At 35.5% G+C, this 18,765-nt stretch overlaps 2 protein-coding genes across 3 annotated transcripts; one reads left to right on the forward strand and one right to left on the reverse strand.

Moving 5' to 3' along the window:
- Nucleotides 1–501: 501 nt before the first annotated feature.
- LOC306868306 (uncharacterized protein) lies at nucleotides 502–11,893 on the forward strand (the record flags this gene model as incomplete). The annotated part of the gene is made up of 6 exons (XM_079414416.1): nucleotides 502–507; nucleotides 753–1,364; nucleotides 4,487–4,663; nucleotides 7,655–7,876; nucleotides 9,314–9,527; nucleotides 11,081–11,893. The coding sequence occupies 6 exons, from the start codon at nucleotides 502–504 to the stop codon at nucleotides 11,257–11,259; spliced, it is 1,410 nt and encodes a 469-aa protein (XP_079270542.1). The 3' UTR covers nucleotides 11,260–11,893.
- A 1,029-nt stretch (nucleotides 11,894–12,922) lies between these two features.
- Nucleotides 12,923–16,724, reverse strand: nudt7 (nudix (nucleoside diphosphate linked moiety X)-type motif 7). 2 transcript variants are annotated; one of them, XM_079414854.1, is made up of 3 exons: nucleotides 16,454–16,724; nucleotides 16,248–16,373; nucleotides 12,923–13,379 (listed from the first exon to the last, which is right to left on the reverse strand). In XM_079414854.1, the coding sequence occupies exons 1-3, from the start codon at nucleotides 16,610–16,612 to the stop codon at nucleotides 13,029–13,031; spliced, it is 636 nt and encodes a 211-aa protein (XP_079270980.1). In that variant the 5' UTR covers nucleotides 16,613–16,724; the 3' UTR covers nucleotides 12,923–13,028. The 2 variants fall into 2 exon arrangements, with proteins under 2 accessions (XP_079270980.1, XP_079270979.1); XM_079414853.1 differs by having other exon boundaries at nucleotides 16,215–16,373; nucleotides 16,454–16,710.
- Between the last annotated feature and the right edge of the window lie 2,041 nt (nucleotides 16,725–18,765).

Below are 18,765 nucleotides of genomic sequence, written 5' to 3' on the forward strand. Positions count from 1 at the left end.
GTTTAAATAGAGGAGTTTCTCTTGTACTCATTTGGTTGCAGTTATATTGGCCTCACCAAATGTGAACTTCTCAAAAACGTTCAAATCTGTTATGAGAACAAGTAACAGTGATTCTCTAATTGATTATAAATTATAATTTAATTATAAACTATTAATTAAGATTGGCAATAAATTAATATATGGCGGTTAAAAGCATGATTGGTCTTCAACCCCATCACAACATAATTTAATTCTGAATACTTTTTTTTTTTTTTTTCACCTGCAAGAATGTGACTTGATTGACAACAGCTTCAAATTGGAATTAAATGTATGAGCCAAAACCTTAAAGACAACATGGAATGTCATCATTTACATCATTTACCTCCAAATCTATTCTACTTGCTTGGGACATAAAAATATATTTTCAGAAATCTATCAGTGTTTTCCTAGCAATCAAAGCTGTCTAGTAACCAAAATTCTTCAAATTTTGTGTTTCAAAGAAAGTAATTCACATAACGACACATGAGGGTGAGTAAATGATTACCATAGAGCCATACGTTCATTCTTGAGGGAACATGCCGAATGAGCTAACCCCCATTTTTTTTCATTGTACGTTTAAAATACATTTAAAAAGTCCCCTTAAATTGTTTAACTCTGACACACACACACACACGCGCGCGCGCGCGGCAGCAGCAGCCCAAATTAATGAACTGCAGTGCGCTCAGAAAACAAAAAAAGATGCGCTTTTGTACAACGATTTCTTCTGAGGAAAGGCGAGAGAGCGAGAGAGAGAGAGCGAGAGAGAGCGAAAGAGCGTGTTCAGCCTTCACTTCACCTCACCTCCCACATGTAACGTGGCAGCCAGCGATGGCAAAGCTCCTCAACAAGTGAAGCGTGCTGTCTTCAGTTCCCTGACCGATCGCGCCATGGTTGCGGTGAGCGCGGAGAGCCCCGTGGATCAGTACCGGACGCTGGCGTACGACACCGCGCTCAGTACTTTACTCGCTGTGCTGGTGTACGTGGTGGTGAAGGTGAGTCTGGACGGGTTCCGCCAGTGGCGGGCTCGGATCTCGGTTCTGATCGTGGGCTCGGGTCCGATCGGTCTGACCGCGGCTCTGGTCGCTGTCCGCTCCGGTAAAGTGCTGAAACTGACGCTCCTGGATGAGCGCTACCGGAGCGCGCTGCTCTGCAGACCGCAGCAGATCGCGCTGGACCCCCGCAGCGTCCGCTTCCTCCTGGACCTGGGGGTGGATTTTGACAACATGGAAGGCTGCTGGCACAACGAGCACTTCTTCACCAAAATCGGAGTGTTTCAGGAGTACTTGCTGAGCATCCTGGAGCAGAAGAAGCAAAAGGTTGACGTTAAAGTCCATTTGGGTACAAAGGTGCGTGCGAGTTGTGGTTTCTTACTGCGTTGCTTGCAAATGAATCAGTACCACGTGTTAAAGTTACTATAACAGTTATTTTCACCATTCACTTGCCCGACCTAGTCATCTACTCAAAATTATATTAAAAGGTCATCGCTGTAATTTGGAACATGGGAACTGTGTTCAAGCTGGTTATTAGACTGTCATGTAGACAATCCCAGACCAGCTACCACCTGATCATGCCAGGTTAAGGAGGTTTAGCTTGTTTGTGGAACATGGTACCATCAGCGTGAACCATCTACTGAGCAGAGGTGCGTTTCCCAAAAGCATCGTTATGGTTGTAAGTTCCATTGAACTCAATTGGTAACGACGGAACTTGTGACCATAGTTGCTTTTGGGAAAGGCATCCCAGCTTGGTCATCTAATAACCAGTTTGGCCCAGCTAATGACCAGCTTAAACTAGCTAATGACCAACTAATGACCAGCATGGATCAGCAAATGACCAGTTAATAACCAGTTTGGCCAATGACCACCTTAAACAATCTAACGTCTAGCTTGGACAAGCTAATAATCAACATTCGCCAACTATAACCAGTTTGGCCAAGCTAATAACCCATTTAAACTAGATATCGACCATCTTAAACAGTCTAATGTACAGTTTAGACCAGATAATAACCATCTTGTACCAACTAATAACCAGTTTGACCCAGGTAATAACCAAAATTACAAGCTTAATCTAACAACCATGGATCAGCAAATGACATGTTGGACTAGTTAATAACCAATTTGCACCAACTAATAACCAGTTTGACCCAGCTAATAATCAGCTTAAACAATCCATTGATCAGCAAATTACCAGCTTGGACCAGTTAATAACCACCTTGCACCAACTAATCAGCAGTTTAGAACAGAAACCAGCTACCATATCCTTATGATACTGCGAACATGGTAAATAAATAATTAAATAAGATAGATAGATAGATGCCACTGGCTTTATAAACAACAAAATATAATTGATGTGCTTCTTCCAATGGATTTTCTGAAGTGAGACACTGTCCTTATAGTTCAGTCAGTGTTAACTCAGCAGACAGAGTCGAGTCAAAGCCAAGGAGCTCAATAAAGCTGCTGCCCGTTTGCAGAAAAATGACCTTCAGCAATTAAAATCTGTTTCCTGGACACGTCTTTTCTTCTCACGATGGCTCCTTGCATTTCTCTCAAGACTGAAAATTAGATTTTTTTACGTAGAGCAGCAATTGTCTCAGGAATAAAGATACAAGCACCAATGAGTTTCTATCACCATGAGACAGCATTTTGGGCTGGTCTGAAAGATGGCTCTGACATACAGGAAATTACTGAGATGGCCGTTCTTCAAAGCGTTTCATTAAATACACATTTAGTGCCAACTAACTAATTGCCTCATGTCTGTCATATAATGAACAGGTGATGTTGGCACATGTATGTTTAACAGGTGCAGTGAGAAGGCATTCATAAAGCTACAGACAGCTACCCCCCCCCCCCCCCCCCCCCCCCCCTCTATCTCTCTCTCTCTCCTATTTTGGTCTTTTTTTAGGACCAGCAGTATTTTATTGTTCACTATAAAAGTGCTCCTTCTTTTGTAGGTTGCTGCATGCTGAAAGGGATTTATTTTCAGTCAAGACAGACGTTTGTTTGGGACATCTTGGGCATCGTGTTCTTCTGAGGGCCAAGCCATTAGCCACTGAACCAAATACTCTTTTTCTTTGTAGAAATCAATATATTTTGGTATTTATTCTGCCTGAGATACCTACGTGTTTGTGGACTGTTCATAGTAGTAGTCTAGCATGCTAGCTATACTATTTCACAAGATATAGTTGCAAGCATTTGATTTTATACCAATTTATTTATACATTTTTTTTTACTTTTTAAGATTTTATAATTTTATTTTTAAACAATAATATATATACAACCGACTCTTTAGAACCAGTTGTTCAGGAGTAGACTGGATGAACTATTTGTTTTTAACTCATTAGAGCCATTCATTCACAAATCAGACGGTATTATTCACGCTGTGTGTTTTTTAAAATTTACTCAAAACATCTGGTTTAAAGAGACTTTTATTTTATTTTATATTTACATTAAATATAATTAAAAATACAAAATAGTTACATTTATTTCCAAAATTATACTAAATGCCTCTCAAACATAGAAAAGTATTTAGCATACTTTTGACATGCTTACAGTATTGTTGCATATTAGCACCATTTGTTTTTTTTTGTTTTTTTTTTATATTAGGCATTATACAACATATTCTGTTCAGTATGTCAGGCACAGTCATGTACTGTGAGGTAATTGTTCCAGTTTGTGTAAATGGATTTCTCTGGCCTTGGACTGTCAGGCCTGTCTGTTTATGCCAGGTCTCTGATGTATCTAGACGCTCCTGTCCAATAAACCAAACCGGACTTGAGTTTCATTTCATTTAGAGCTATTCTGGGTGACAAGCCGTCAGTCTGGTTTAACAAAAATGTCCTTCTGCTCAGAGGAGCACACACTGCCGGTGACAAATAAGAGTCTTTACTTGTCGCTGTCCATGCAAATAAATGATTGATTCTTTTAAGACAATTATGCAGGTTTAACATGTTTTGTTGTTGAGAAGTATGCTGTTATAGAGATGTTCTGTTTTGCCTTAATGGCATGAAGATATAAATCCAATCCAATAATTGGTCCTGATGTTTTAAATAGTACTTTATAAGCATTATGTTTTTTGGCTCATAATGGGCATTTGTTCAAGAATTGGTGTGTGCATGTTGATTGTTTTGATTTAGTTTAATTTAGTCTTTTTTTTTGGAAATCCGACCACTGGATCCACTGTGTGTTTTGACTCACTAAAAAGAACTGGTTTCAAGTCATTCATTCAGGAGTCAGACCACACTGTAACCACTCCTTTTGTGCTGAAATCGTACTACTGGACTATGTTTTGATTCACTTTAAAGAGATGGTTCAGAATCATTAGTTCGGGAATCAGACTGTTCTGACCGTGCTGCATGTTTTTGATTCCCTGCACATAAGAATAATTTGATTGGGAATCTTACTTCAAATGCTTTTGATTCAGTAAAATAACCACATTGCAAGCCTAAATGCTTCCTCTTGCTGTGATCCTGTAGTTTAGCGAGGAGTACCTGAGGAAGATGCCGAGGGGTGAATGGCCGCGGGTGATTGTGGTTGCTGACGGTTCGTGTGGAGACTCCTGCTCGGTGCTGGGCATCAGCACTGATTACATCGTAGAATCATGTCGCGCTTACGGCGCCAATGCTACTATAGAAAGACTGGACCAGAGACAGGTGAGATGCTTACATACAAGTCTTTTCAGAAAGCCCATGAAATCAAAGTTTTGTTGCCTTTAGTAATGTCTATTAGTTGCTTGACAAGTTGATAAATGCACACTTAAAGAGATAGTTCACCCAAAAATGTAAATTGTGTCATTAATTACTCCCCCTCATGTCGCTCCAAACCCGTAAACCTTCGTTCATCTTCGTAACACAAATTAACATATTTTTGATGCATTCCGAGAGCTCTCTGATCCTCCCATAGACAGCAACTTACACGATCAAGGTCCAGAAACGTAGCAAGGAGATCGTTAAAATAATCCACGTGACATCAGTGGTTCAACCGTAATTTTACAAAGCTACTAGAATACTTTTTTGTGCACAAAGAAAACAAAAATAACGACTTTATTCAACAATTCGTCTCCTCCGCGTCACCCTATAGCGCCATTTTGGAGAGTATCACATACGTAAACACCGTATGCTGTTCTGTGTCAGTTGTTTACACTTTGATTTGATCAACAAATTGTTGAATAAAGGCGTTTATTTTTTCTTTGCATACAAAAAGTAATCTCATAGCTTTTCAGACTTTTTGAACTAAACAATAAATCAGTATTTTTATGCATTTTTATATACTGTAAAAGTGAATTCAGGCAGTTGTTACTTTAATAAGTAAACTTGCTTGAAAATGAAAAATTACTCTAAAATTAAATGTGAAAAGTTTAGTTGAGAATGTTTGCCGTAATTTAAACTATTGAAATTACCTGCTTTCACACAAAGTATATTTTAATGTTATTAAAAAGGGGGCCGTTCACACAGAATGCATTTTTCCATTCCATCACTTTTCCATTGTTTTTCTATGTAGACGGATGTGTCTGGAGGAGGTGTTCTGCACGGTGCGTTTTTAAACCCTTTTAGATGCAAAGACGTGTTCTATGTGAACGTCCCTTTACAGTGCATATGTATTTTCTTCCTTTCTCCTTGAATCATTACGCCGTATCACACCATTATATCTCAATAGCAACCTTTTTTCCTCTTCCCATGCTATTATTCTGAGAAATCTCTCATTTGTGTTCTTGAATATGAATCGCGTGTTAGTCCGAGCGCTCTGTGGTCATGATGTCAACAGGGTCCTACTGGGCTGATTCATTTTATGAATATGAGTGAGGAAATTAAGCCATTTAAGCCACTGTTTCTGCCAGCGATAAACACTGATGATGCAGGTGAGGCGGAGAGAAGCTGCAGCCTCCATCATTAGCTGCAACAGCTCGTGTTATGAGGAACTGATTCTGTCTCTAAATTGATTGTTTTTACACAGGTTTAGAATGATGGTTTGTATAATTGATTTTTCTTTCTGTCTTTAGTTAATGGGCTTTTTGTTTGAACAGATGGTGTAGCGGGTTTAGCTAACGCAGATAACCAAGGTCAGCTAGCGTCCCCGACAGTCTCTGTTATGTATACAGTAATTCATCAAACAAGCTTTAGCAACCTTGATAAGGTTCAGAGATAAGCAGGGTTTCAGTCTAATTAGTGCAACTGAAACTTGGCTCTGAATATTGAGGATTCATGACTATCTGTACCAGCTGTTACCAGTTTTAACTCTCTCTGTGAGCCTTAAAGGAACCGTTCACCCCAAAATTAACATTTTGTAATCTTTTACTCACCCTTGTGTCATTCCAAACTTGTATGGCTTTCTTTCTTCTGCTGAACACAAACGATATTCTGAAGAATGATGGCGACCAAGCAGTTTCGGTTCCCATTGACTTCCATTGTATTGTCAAGAAATATAATGTAAGTCAATGGGAATCAGAACCTGTTTGGTGACCAACATTCTTCAAAATATCTAATCATATCCAATCACACCCAATTATTTTGAGATTGCTCATAACTTTTGGAGAGAAATAGCGCAGACACTGGACAAAGATGAACGTTTCTAGTGCACATGTGTCGCGCATGCTATCAAATGAAATATAAATACATGTAAAAAATGTAGTATATTTTGGGTTTCAGAATTAAAGCAGATATGTGGCTTACCTTCAACATTGAAATGTGGTTGTGGGATTTGTGTCGCTGTACCTTTAAGACATTTCTTCTTCACATGTGAAATGAGAAACTTTTAAACACAAACTAAGTTTATCAGTCAGAATACTTCATACAATGCACATTTTCATTGATTTCATAAAACTTACAGACATATTTCAAAATAAAAGCCCATTGCTTGCATTTAGGATATGCAGTAGTCAGTGGAGACAAATGAGAAATCCTTAAAGGCCAGAACATGACCTAGCTGGATTGTACTGTACTGATGCTTCTGCCACTATTATTGAATTGTTTCAGAAAATAGTGCCCGCTGGGAGATTTTGCCCCATTAGAAATCTCTTTAGTCCAATGCAATTTCCTGTCCTCATTTCATTTTCTACCAAGTAAAAGATCACCAATTTGGGCCCAGATGGGGAATAGAAGAGACATTTCAGCTTTTTCTCTGCAATAATTAATTAGCGAATCATAGTTAAATGGACACGTAACAAATATTTCAATATGTTGAGGATGACTTATGAATAAATTAATAAATGTAAATATTATTGATGTCAAATGATTAATCGTATCCAAAATTAAAGTTTTTATTTACATAATATATACTGTGTATATTTATTATGTATATGTAAATACACACACATACAGTATATATTTTGAAAATATTTCCATGGATATATTTATATTCATATGATTGATATTATATATAAATATTTTAAATTTATAAACATATTTTTCTTAAATATATACATGCATGTGTGTGTATTTATGTATACATAAATATACACAGTACACACATATATATTATGTAAACAAAAACCTTTATTTTTGATGCGATTAATCATTTGTCAGCACTAGTAAATATAATAAATAATAAAAATATACAGTATAACATTATAGTAGTAAATATAATAATACAATGATAAATATTAAGATATTTAAGTAAGAAAATAATGGTCTGTTTCTGTTTTCTAGGTTCCCACACCTGAGATCCGTGCACATAGTTTGTATTTTGATCTGTCGGCGTACGGGATCAACACTGTGAAGGAATCACGCAGCTCCTCTCAGCCGGCAGCGAAGCCCGGATTCCATCTGAAGATCTACGGAACGTTCAGGAACCGCTACATGGCTCTGGCCTGCACTTCAGACGCAGACTCCAAAATGATGCATTTCCTGCGCCACACAGCCAACTCTTCAGTAAGACGTCTCAATCCCAGCATGCATCTGTTAGACTCAGGAACTATCAAGATTGCAATAATTTGATAACGATAATAAGCTCTGGATTTTTTAATTTTTTTTACTTGATATGGATTCTAACAACTGATCACACATCAGAAATAAACGTGACGTTTGCTGTGTTTTCAGTGTCTGCGTCTCAATATACGAGGACATGAACTTCATCTCCAAAGCTGCTCTGAGAGTCACTTCAGCTTTACACCATTTCATTAGAGGAAAAAAAAACATACTGAAACTCAAAGATCTGACCAAATGCCAAAATAAAAGTTTGGTTTAACTTTGAGAACTTATGACACAAATATATTATTATCTACTATAATGTATTAATTTATACAGTTCTGTTGTGTGACATCTTATTTGATTATATTTTAAAAGATAATGTAAGTTGTTAAAGTTTAAATAATTCAATTCATTGTATTCATTGCCCTAAATCAAAAGGTAGGTAGTTAAATTGAGAACAAACTAGTTACAGTAGCTATGTTTCCATCCAAAGATGCAAATTAAACTTATGCGCAAAACTGGAATATCGCATACAATATTTGCAAATAAAGCACTGTTTACATCCACCGAGTCAAAGAGAACAAGATCATCACTTCCTGGTAAACTTTCGGAGGTGGATGCTGCTGTTTGGGAACAAATTTTTAGAATTGATGTGCATCTTGGTGTTTCCATCTAATCTATGTGATTTTCCAAAATGTGCATAAAAATAGGTGGATGGAAACATAGCTAAAAACATTCATTCTCAAGGTCTAACAAACATGTGGAAAGTATTTTCTTCACCATTAATGGTAAATGTATATTGTGATAAATATCAATATTGTATATAATGGAAAAATAAAAAGTTGTATTTTTGGCCATATCGCCCAGCCCGATTTCAGATCTCTCTAGAATATATGATTCTGATTGGTCAGCTGTGGCATATAATAACCCCAAAACCTTACAAACAAACATAAATACGAATAAACAACATCTAGATAGTGCAGTTCCAAACTTGACCAGCAGGGGCAAACAGGGCTAAAGGCCATACCAGACTATATTTTCACATCCCTGACTCAGTTTTTTTTTTTGCCTTACTTGGAGAGTTTGATTAATGAATAAATAGAAAGAATGGAGAAGCAGACAACAAAAGAGGCACAATAGCACAAAAAATATGCAGCTGAGTGCTTGAAAAAGAAAACAAAAAAAGAAAGAGTGAAAAAATATATAAAAATAGACAGGATTTATCAAGACACAGTCGTCACAGCAAATGTCATTCACTGAGACACATGCTGTTACCTGGTTACAGTCACTATGTGCGTGTGTGGAGGGAGTTTGTATGCAATAATGTGCTTGCAAAGACCCTCGATGAGCGTGCAGAGCAGGAGACTGAACGGATCACTTTCCTCTCTGTTGACTCAGATCATGAAGAACATCTTCCACCAGTCGTTCAACGCGTACAAGACCGACATCGAGCCTCGTCTGAGTGAACTCACGCTGCACCACATGCAGTGCAGCCGCAAGCTGTTCGAGATCATGCTGTCCTACAGACGCGTCAGCGCCGCTTACATCGAAGGAGACAACGTCGCCGTGACCGTGGAAGGAGAAGCTGCGCGAGTGCTCAACTTTGACACGGGTGAGCGTCTGGATGCTTCTAGGCCAAATACAGTTACTCTTCTTTCACGTTTTTCCATTGCATTGCGTTTTCTATGGAAACACGCAGTAGATGGATGTGTTTGACTGTTGAGTTCACGTCTTGTGTCTGTTGCAGCATCTCATGAATGACACACCGTTCTAAAACACGGCACTTAGGTTGAAAGAAGTTCAAAAACACTTTTTTCTTTCCTTCTCTTCTACTACCCTGTGACTCACATTTTTAACCGTAAAAATGCATTCTGTGTGAATGTCCCCTTATACTTGTGGTTATGGATATTAATATTTAAAACTATACATGTATTTACTGCTACAAATTTAGATGAAGTAAAACTATATATTTAGGGTTTTAAATTATATTTGAGTAATAAAACCTAAATAAATAAGTAAACAAATAAAGTCAAATTCAACGTATAAAAATGAACTGTACCTAAATTTTGACTTTGTTAAAATTAAAATATGTATTTTTGTTTCTAAAATAACTTAATTGCAGAATTTTTTATTTCCCCCTGCACTTTCTGTTCAACCCTGTTATGCTGATAGTTCCCTCTTAAAAACATATAGTATATTCATAATAATATTTTTATATAATAATAATAATAATAATAATCAATATTAGTATTTTATAATTGGCTTTGACAAGTTTAATAGTTCCACTCTGTTTTAGGGGGAAAAAACACATTGCAAATTGCATTTTTTAATTATGCAATATTGTTTTTGGCACAAAACCCCATAATGTTCTCTATAATAGTTTATAATAAAAAAAATTAAATTAATAATAATAATAATATATTATATCTATCTATCTATCTATCTATCTATCTATCTATCTATCTATCTATCTATCTATCTATCTATCTATCTATCTATCTATCTATCTATATATATATATATATATATATATATATATATATTAGTGCTGTCAAACGATTAATCACATCCAAAATAAAGGTTTTTGTTTACATAATATATGTGTGTATTGTTTATATTTATTATGTATATATAAATACACACACACACACGTATATGTAAGAAAAATATGTTATGTTTATATAATAAATATATTTATATATAATATAAAATATAAATATATAAATGTATATACATGTAAATATTTTCTAAATATATACTGTGTGTGTATTTAAATATACATAATAAATAAACACAGTACACATACATATATTATGTAAACAAATGTTTTTATTTTGAATGCAATTAATCGCGATTGATCGTTTGACAACACTATATGCATATATATATATATCATGTATGTTCTGATGTGTTTAGTGATTATGTGATTTATTACAAGGCACACTGAAACTGGGTGATACTGTGAATAAAATAATAATAATAAACTGAATGAGAATGACCTGTATATACTTTATTCTGTAGCACTGCTAAACACATTTTACATGAAGCCAAACATATTTGAATCATAATCATTACAAGCAGCATTCCCTTTCAGATCATAACCTATAGTATTTCACACTATTTGTCTGTAATCTATGATGTGACTCTTCACTGATTCTGTGGAAGGTTGTGGTGTGAATCTGGGCATGAGAGGACTGGAGTCGCTGGGGATGTTCATCTACAGAACGGCCACGGCGCTGGACCAGAATGACATGTTTGAGGCGCTCTCGGCCAAAATCCAGCACTCCAGACACGTGGCAGAGACTTTCAGGAAGAGCGGACTGGCCTCGGCAGTGTTTGAATGACCCTGAGCATGCGTGTGTGTGTTTGCTTGACAGAGAACGAGCGTGTGTGTGTGTGTGTGTGTGTGTGTGTGTGTGTGTGTGTGTGTGTGTTCTGAGCTGAGTTATATACTTGCAACACGTGATGCTTACAAATTGATCTATTTTGTGATCGTGTTTGGTGCACATTAGAGTGACCAAAGTTTGTGTATTAGCATTTCATTTGTGAAAACATTTGCTAATTATTGGTGTAATGTGATGATAAATAGTGCATTGTGTTTTTAGTCGATCAAACATCTTGACAAAAACAGGAATTGGAGATGATTCAGTCTAATCTTACTGAAGATACAGTAACCATAATATATATATATAAGCCACTGCATTAGATAATAAAATATCAAAGCAAGTGTCCTAATTAGAGCAGTGTTACAGACTCTACTGCTAGTCAGACTGCACTATGAAAACACTAGCAAACATGAATAGGAACAGCAGTAGTTTAGCGGTGGGATTTGAGCAGGTGTCTGTGGATCACTAACAGACAGCATCATCAGATCTCTACAAATGAAGTGCCTGGCAGAAATTACATTCAGTTCATGTTACATACAGATATGTCTATTTATTTGACAATATTTGTTAATAAAATTAAGTGTTTGCCTTCTAATTCTGTGCATTCTTTATTATTTAAGTATATACTGAAGCATGGTTATAATGGTTCACCATAAACTAAAACCATCAAAAGTCTGAATATAAAACATTAAAAAAAAATGTATTTCAACTATTTGACAATGCAACATGTATCATTTTCATTAACAGTAGTTTATCCTGATGTACTAAAATAAAATGAATAAACACTATATAGACATTTAACAACAACAAATACAACGCTAAATTACTAAAAACAAATTAGACTATAATAGTATCTCTGATACCAAAATAACACCGATTTGAAGTCTTTCATTTGTACTTGTGAAACAGTAAATAAAACAATTAAATATCTAGTAAATATTTGTATTATTTTAAAATGAATACGTTGATGCCATTAAATGAGCATGACGTGTCCCAGGCAGTGGTCCGGTCAGAAGTCAGGAGATGGGGACCTCTAGTGGACAAATGTGACGAGTACTCAAACTTGGGTTCATGAAATGACGAAAAGCTAGTAATTAAAATATAAAAATGCTAAATTGTGAATAGTATTCAAATTTGGATATTAAATATTTTACTATTTTAAAAAACAACAACAGTAATTTAATAATATATTAAAAAAGTTTGTTAAGAAATTATATTTTATTTGTAATTGAATGTGTGGTGTTATTCAAAGTTTCTCATCTGATATTTATATTTGATTTTGTTTTAGCTTTATTTTATTTAACAACAAAAACGTTCATTTTTAGCTGTAGTTATCATTGAAATATTAACTTAATCTCAGTGTTGTAAATAAATATAATATTATTGCATGTTAATGTATATACTAACTACTTTCAACATTTCATATGTATTTATTGTAAATGTAAACAATTTAGTGATTTATTAAAATTTATGAGTATAATTTAGTGCAGTATCAATACTTAAAATATTCTTCCTTTACAAATTTATGCACATTTATCTGTTATATATAGACACACACACACACACAGTAATGCTGTTGTAATAACTCTTATCAGAAAATACAAATGACATCCTCATTGTTAATTATAAATTTTTATTTACATGAAGAATATCCAATCTGATGCTCTAGTAACTTTACAGTAATAATTTCCCCTAGTGTGATCAATAACACTGAATCTGTAGCGTCTTCATAATTTGCTCAATCTGTGATTCAGCGCATCTTTAAACCCAGAAGCAGGATCGTCCAAGTTAAAGCCGACCTCGAACTCGGGCTTCTTTCCGAGGGCCAGCACAGCGACGGTTATGGCCAGAGCGGCGGTCAGGCCCCAGATCTGATGGATGTGTCCAGTGCTGGGGTCAGTGTACATGAAGCTGTGGGTCGGGCCGAAGACGCTGGGCACAGGATAACCGGAGTGATCCGCCTCTTTAGTGAAAAACTCCAGAGGAAGCGTGAACACCTCGCTCACCTCGTCTGTGTTGGGACGGGCTTCGAAGGAGTCCTCGATGAAAGCCACAACCGGAGTGATCAGAAGACCAGTCTGTGGAAACCATCAGAGCCGTTATAACTGGCCAAAGCACACAATTCATATTCTTAAGTCTTATTTAGTGGTTATGTGCATTTTACTAAAACGATTATATAATATATATAACATTTTTTATTGCAAATAATTTAATTAAATATTACAAATATATTAAAATACCACCAAATAGGAATGTATTTAGTGAGCTACACAGAAATATTAATAATGCATGTTTGAAATGTATAATAATGAAATGACAATAATGATAGTACTTTTCATTAAAAATTAGATGATAATATGCTTTGTAAAGTCTCTTATGCTTACCAAGGCTGCATTTTTTTTATCAAATATATAGTAGAAACCGTAATATTTTACAATATTACAATTTCAAATAACTGCTATCTATACTAAGATATTTTAAATATAATTTATTCCTGAGTTTTCAGCTTCATTACTCCAGTCTTCAGGGTCACATGATCCTTCAGAAATCCTTCTAATAAGCTGATTTGCTTTCTGATTATTATCAATGTTGAAAACTGTTCTACTGCTTCATATTTTTGCAGAAACAGTTGTTTCCCACAGGAACCTTTGATGAATAGAACGTTCACAAGAACAGCATTTATTTGAATTATTTACATTTTTTTTAGATATTTTTAACAATTATAAATTACTTTTCTGTCACTTTTCATCAATTTAATGTATCTGCTCAATATAACAAAAAAACAAAAAAACAAATTGTAGTGACTCCAAATTTTTCAATGATTTTTCATATAACAGTATTAAAATAATTTATTAGTTTAAGGCTAATCGCGATTAATTTCAGAAAAGAAATTGCGATTAATTAGTTAATTTTTTTAATCGATTGACAGCACTAACACATACACATATACATATATATATATATATATATATATATAGTGCTGTCAAATGATTAATCTCGATTAATCGCATCCAAAATAAAACTTTTTGTTTACATAGTATATGTGCGTGTACGGTGTACACTTATTAGGTATATATATATATAATACACACCCCTGCATGTATACATTTAAGAAAAATATGTTACATTTATATATTAAATATATTTATATATAACAAAAATTATATGAATATAAATATTTTGCAAATATATACTGCATGTGTATATATAATATATATATATATATATATATATATATATATATATATATATATATATATATATATAATAAATAAATATAGACAGTCCACACAGATATATTATGTAAATAAAAACTTATTTTGGATGCGATTAATCGTTTGACAGCACTAATATATATACAGGTACATCTCAAAAAATTTGAATATCGTGAAAAAGGTCAATATTTTTTGTCACTCATTTCAGAAAGTGAAACCCATATATTATGTAGATTCATTACACATAGAGTGAAATATTTTATTTTTATTTCTTGAAATTTTGATGATTATGGCTTACAGATAATGAAAACCCATAATTCAGTGTCTCAGAAAATCGTAATATTACATAAGATCAATAAAAAAGGATATTTTAAACAGAAATGTCAGGCTTCTGAAAAGCATGTTTTTTCTATGCCCTCAATACTTAGTAGGGGCTCCTTTTGCATGAATTACTGCATCAATGCGGCGTGGCATGGAGGCAATCAGCCTGTGGCACTGCTCAGGTGTAATGGAAGCCCAGGTTGCTTTGATAGCGGCCTTCAGGTCATCTGCATTGTTGGGTCTGGTGTCTCTCATCTTCCTCTTGACAATACCATAGATTCTCTATGGGGTTCAGGTCAGGCGAGTTTGCTGGCCAATCAAGCACAGTAACACCATGGTCATTGAACCAGCTTTTGGTACCTTTGGCAGTGTGGGCAGGTGCCAAGTCCTGCTGGAAAATGAAATCAGCATCTCCATAAAGCTTGTCAGCAGAAGGAAGCATGAAATGCTCTAAAATCTCCTGGTAGATGGCTGCGTTGATTGTGGACTTCAGAAAACACAGTGGACCAACACCAGCAGATGACATGGCAGCCCAAATCATCACTGACTGTGGAAACTTCACACTGGACTTCAAGCAACATGGATTCTGTGCCTCTCCACTCTTCCTCCAGACCTTGATTTCCAAATGAAATGCTAAATTTACTTTCATCTGAAAAGAGCACTGAGCAACAGTCCAGTTCTTTTTCTCCACAGCCCAGGTAAGACGCTTCTGACGTTGTCTCTGGTTCAGAAGTGGCTTGGTAGCCCTTTTCCTGAAGACGTCTGAGCGTGGTGACTCTTGATGCACTGACTCCAGCTTCAGTCCACTCCTTGTGAAGCTCTCACAAGTGTTTGAATCAGCTTTGCTTGACAGTATTCTCAAGCTTGCAGTCATCCCTGTAGCTTGTGCACCTTTTCCTACCCAAATTCTTCCTTCCAGTCAAATCTGCATTTAATATGCTTTGATACAGCACTCTGTGAACAGCCACATCTTTCAGTAATGACCCTCTGTGACTTGCCCTCTTTGTGGAGGGCGTCAATGATTGTCTTCTGGACCATTGCCAAGTCAGCAGTCTTCTCCATTATTGTGGTTTCAAAGAATAAGAGATACCCAGAATTTATACTGTAGAGATGGTCTCTTAATGAAACTCAAATGTAAATATTAAAATATTCTGAGATACTGATTTTTGACTTTCATGAGCTGTACGCTCTAATCATCAAAATTAAAACATAAAAACTTTTGAAGTGTTTTACTTTACGTGTAATGACTCTAAAATATATGCAAGTTTCACTTTTTGAAATAAGTTACAAGAAAAAATGACCTTTTTCATGTACCCGTGTATGTATTATAGATATAAATGTAGTAGTAGTAGTATATTAAGCGAAACATCAGTGGACCTTGTTTAGGACGGGGAAGAGTTTGCAGATGACCTGCACTGTATCTGGATGAAGCCCGATCTCCTCCTCCGCTTCTCTCAGCGCGGTGTGAACCTCATCTCTGTCGCCGGACTCACGCTTTCCTCCCGGGAAACACACTTCTCCCGCGTGCTGCTTCAGCTGCCCGAGACACACACAGGCTCTCAACACATGCGCATACATACACACAGTTTACATCAAGACAGTCTGAGGTTCCTCACGTGAACGGAGCGGACGGTGAGCAGGAGCCGCAGCTCTCCGTCTCTCAGCAGCAGCGGGATCAGCACCGAGGCTCCAGGAAGCGCCGCCGGTAAACCGAGAAGCTCCTCGCCGCAGGCGTGCTGCTTTAGTGCCGCCACAGTTTTCTCCTTCAGATCCATCGCGGTGGAAATGAGCTCCTGCCAGGACACTTTCACAATGCTGTGAGGACGCTTCCGCTTATATCAGCGCTTCCCATAATGCTCCTCTGGGTCATTGTGTGAAAACACGTCTAGATAAACACAGAAATAGAGCAAGCAGTTAGAGGAGGTTACAGAAGGGGCGGGGCTAAGCGGCTCGGAAGGTTTTTTTTTTGTTTTTTTTGCAAGACAAAAATAAAACATCACGAAACAGCACTGCATTGACATACAATAACAAGGGAGAAAAAAACAAAAACAACAATCAATCAGAAAGAAAAATATTGTCATAAGCCTTAATAAACTTGTATATTCTTATTGTTATCAACGTGTTTAAGAGATTTAAGCAGAATCTCTGCAAAAGAGACATCAAATCTAGGTAACGTATTGAGAAATTTGGTTTTATGAATAAAAACTTTACAATGCAAAACAAAAAATATTACAACAAGATCGATAGCATGGTCACTGCCAGAAAAATACAAAAATATGTCTTTCAGTGAAAATTTTAAATCAGAAGATAAATAACTTAAGCTCTCCCAAAGAGATTTAACCTGATTGCAATAATAAAACAAATGAGTAAAGTTTCTTCCTCAACTTTGTAGAATACACAAGTTAGAGAGATAAAAAAAGAAGCAATTTGGGAGTTTGTTGGATAAACAATATGCAAAATCTTCAAATGTACCTCTCTGATTTTATTAGAGATGCAGAATTTTTCAGGGACTAACTATGCTTTCTTCCAATGAATGCTGTCAAAAAAATTGGTCCAGAAAAAAATACATCTGGGGGATGTATATACTGAATAATGTAACATTCGCTAAATATATCTTATTTATTTTTATCAAGAAAACAAACTCCATCCAATAAAAGTTTGGGCATAATTGCTTTCCTCTCATTAAAACATAAGTATGTTTTAAATAAATGCACAAAACATGGAGACACACTTTTGATGACAGAACTGAAAATCTTGCTGGCAGAGGAAAACTATAAGTCATAAATTCTTCATACTCCAGTATAGTACCATCATCTTTAAATAAATCCAAAACGAAGACAATACCTCTGTCACTTGTAAATAAAAAGAGACTTTCCACGGATTAAAATACTTGAGTTATTCCAAATAATTTCTTTGTGGGGAGAAAAGTTGTGCACATAACACAATTTCCAAGCAAATATAGCAAAATCCCCAGGTACTTGAACACAGTCTTTAACCGGGAGATGATGCATTGATGCTTGTTGGGTATCACAGAGACAACATAGTTCAGTGCAATAGCTAAATATAAGCTCAAGGCTTCAGAGAAAGATTGGATAATATAAATACTTAAAGGAATTTGATTTTGATCTTTAAGAAATGAGGTAGTACAGACAGCAAGTTGAGATATTTTAAATTCTTTACCAAATACAGAAATACCTTTCAAAGTGGGATTTTGTCAAATATTAAGTGATAATAATTCAGCAGCCAAAAGAAAAAGAAACGGGGAAATGAGGCAACATTGACACACTCCTCTGTCACAATTAAAACGTTTAGTAGTTTGCAAGCTATAACCAAAACTGAAGAGTTAATATCATTATAAAGCATTCTCACCATGTTAATACATTTATTTCCGAAACCAAAAACACTGAGAGATTTAAACAAAAATTGGTGCTCTAATGAATCAAATGCTTTATAAAAATCCCAAAACATTATAATAGAGTCTGAATCAATATTCTTTGAATAGTCAATGAGATCAAGTACAAGTCTTATATTGGAACTAATATGTCTATTCTTCATAAACCCATTGTGTTTCACCAATTATACTATTAAGACCAGATTTTAAACGAGTTGCAAATATTAAAGCAAGTATAATCAACATTTAACAATGATATTGGTCTCCAGTTTTCAATCTTTATCTGATTTGGGGATCAAAGAAATTAGTCCCTGCTTCATTGTGTGTGTCATCTCTCCTTTATAAATACATTCTTTAAACAAACAATATAAAGGCTGCTTTAAGAAGTCCCAAAAATGTAAATAAATTTCAACAGACAGGCCGTCAGTACCTTGAGATTTTCCCTTTTTCATAGATTTCAGTGCCTCTTCTATTTCAGCAATAGAGATGTCACATAGTAATTTAAAATCCACATTAATACCTGAAACTTTATCACAA

The sequence above is a fragment of the Barbus barbus genome, assembly GCF_936440315.1.
Source record: "Barbus barbus genome assembly, chromosome: 50".
Taxonomy (NCBI): domain Eukaryota; kingdom Metazoa; phylum Chordata; class Actinopteri; order Cypriniformes; family Cyprinidae; genus Barbus; species Barbus barbus.

Bases quoted from the DNA above. Each gene is read 5' to 3' on its own strand.
- nudt7 (XM_079414853.1), bottom strand. From the start codon at position 16,612: ATGGATCTGAAGGAGAAAACTGTGGCGGCACTAAAGCAGCACGCCTGC. The intron at 16,374-16,453 runs GTGAGGAACCTC...TGTCTCGGGCAG, and splicing joins TCACCGTCCGCTCCGTTCAC to CTGAAGCAGCACGCGGGAGA. The intron at 13,380-16,214 runs GTCCACTGATGT...TGGTTTCCACAG, and splicing joins TCTTCCCCGTCCTAAACAAG to ACTGGTCTTCTGATCACTCC.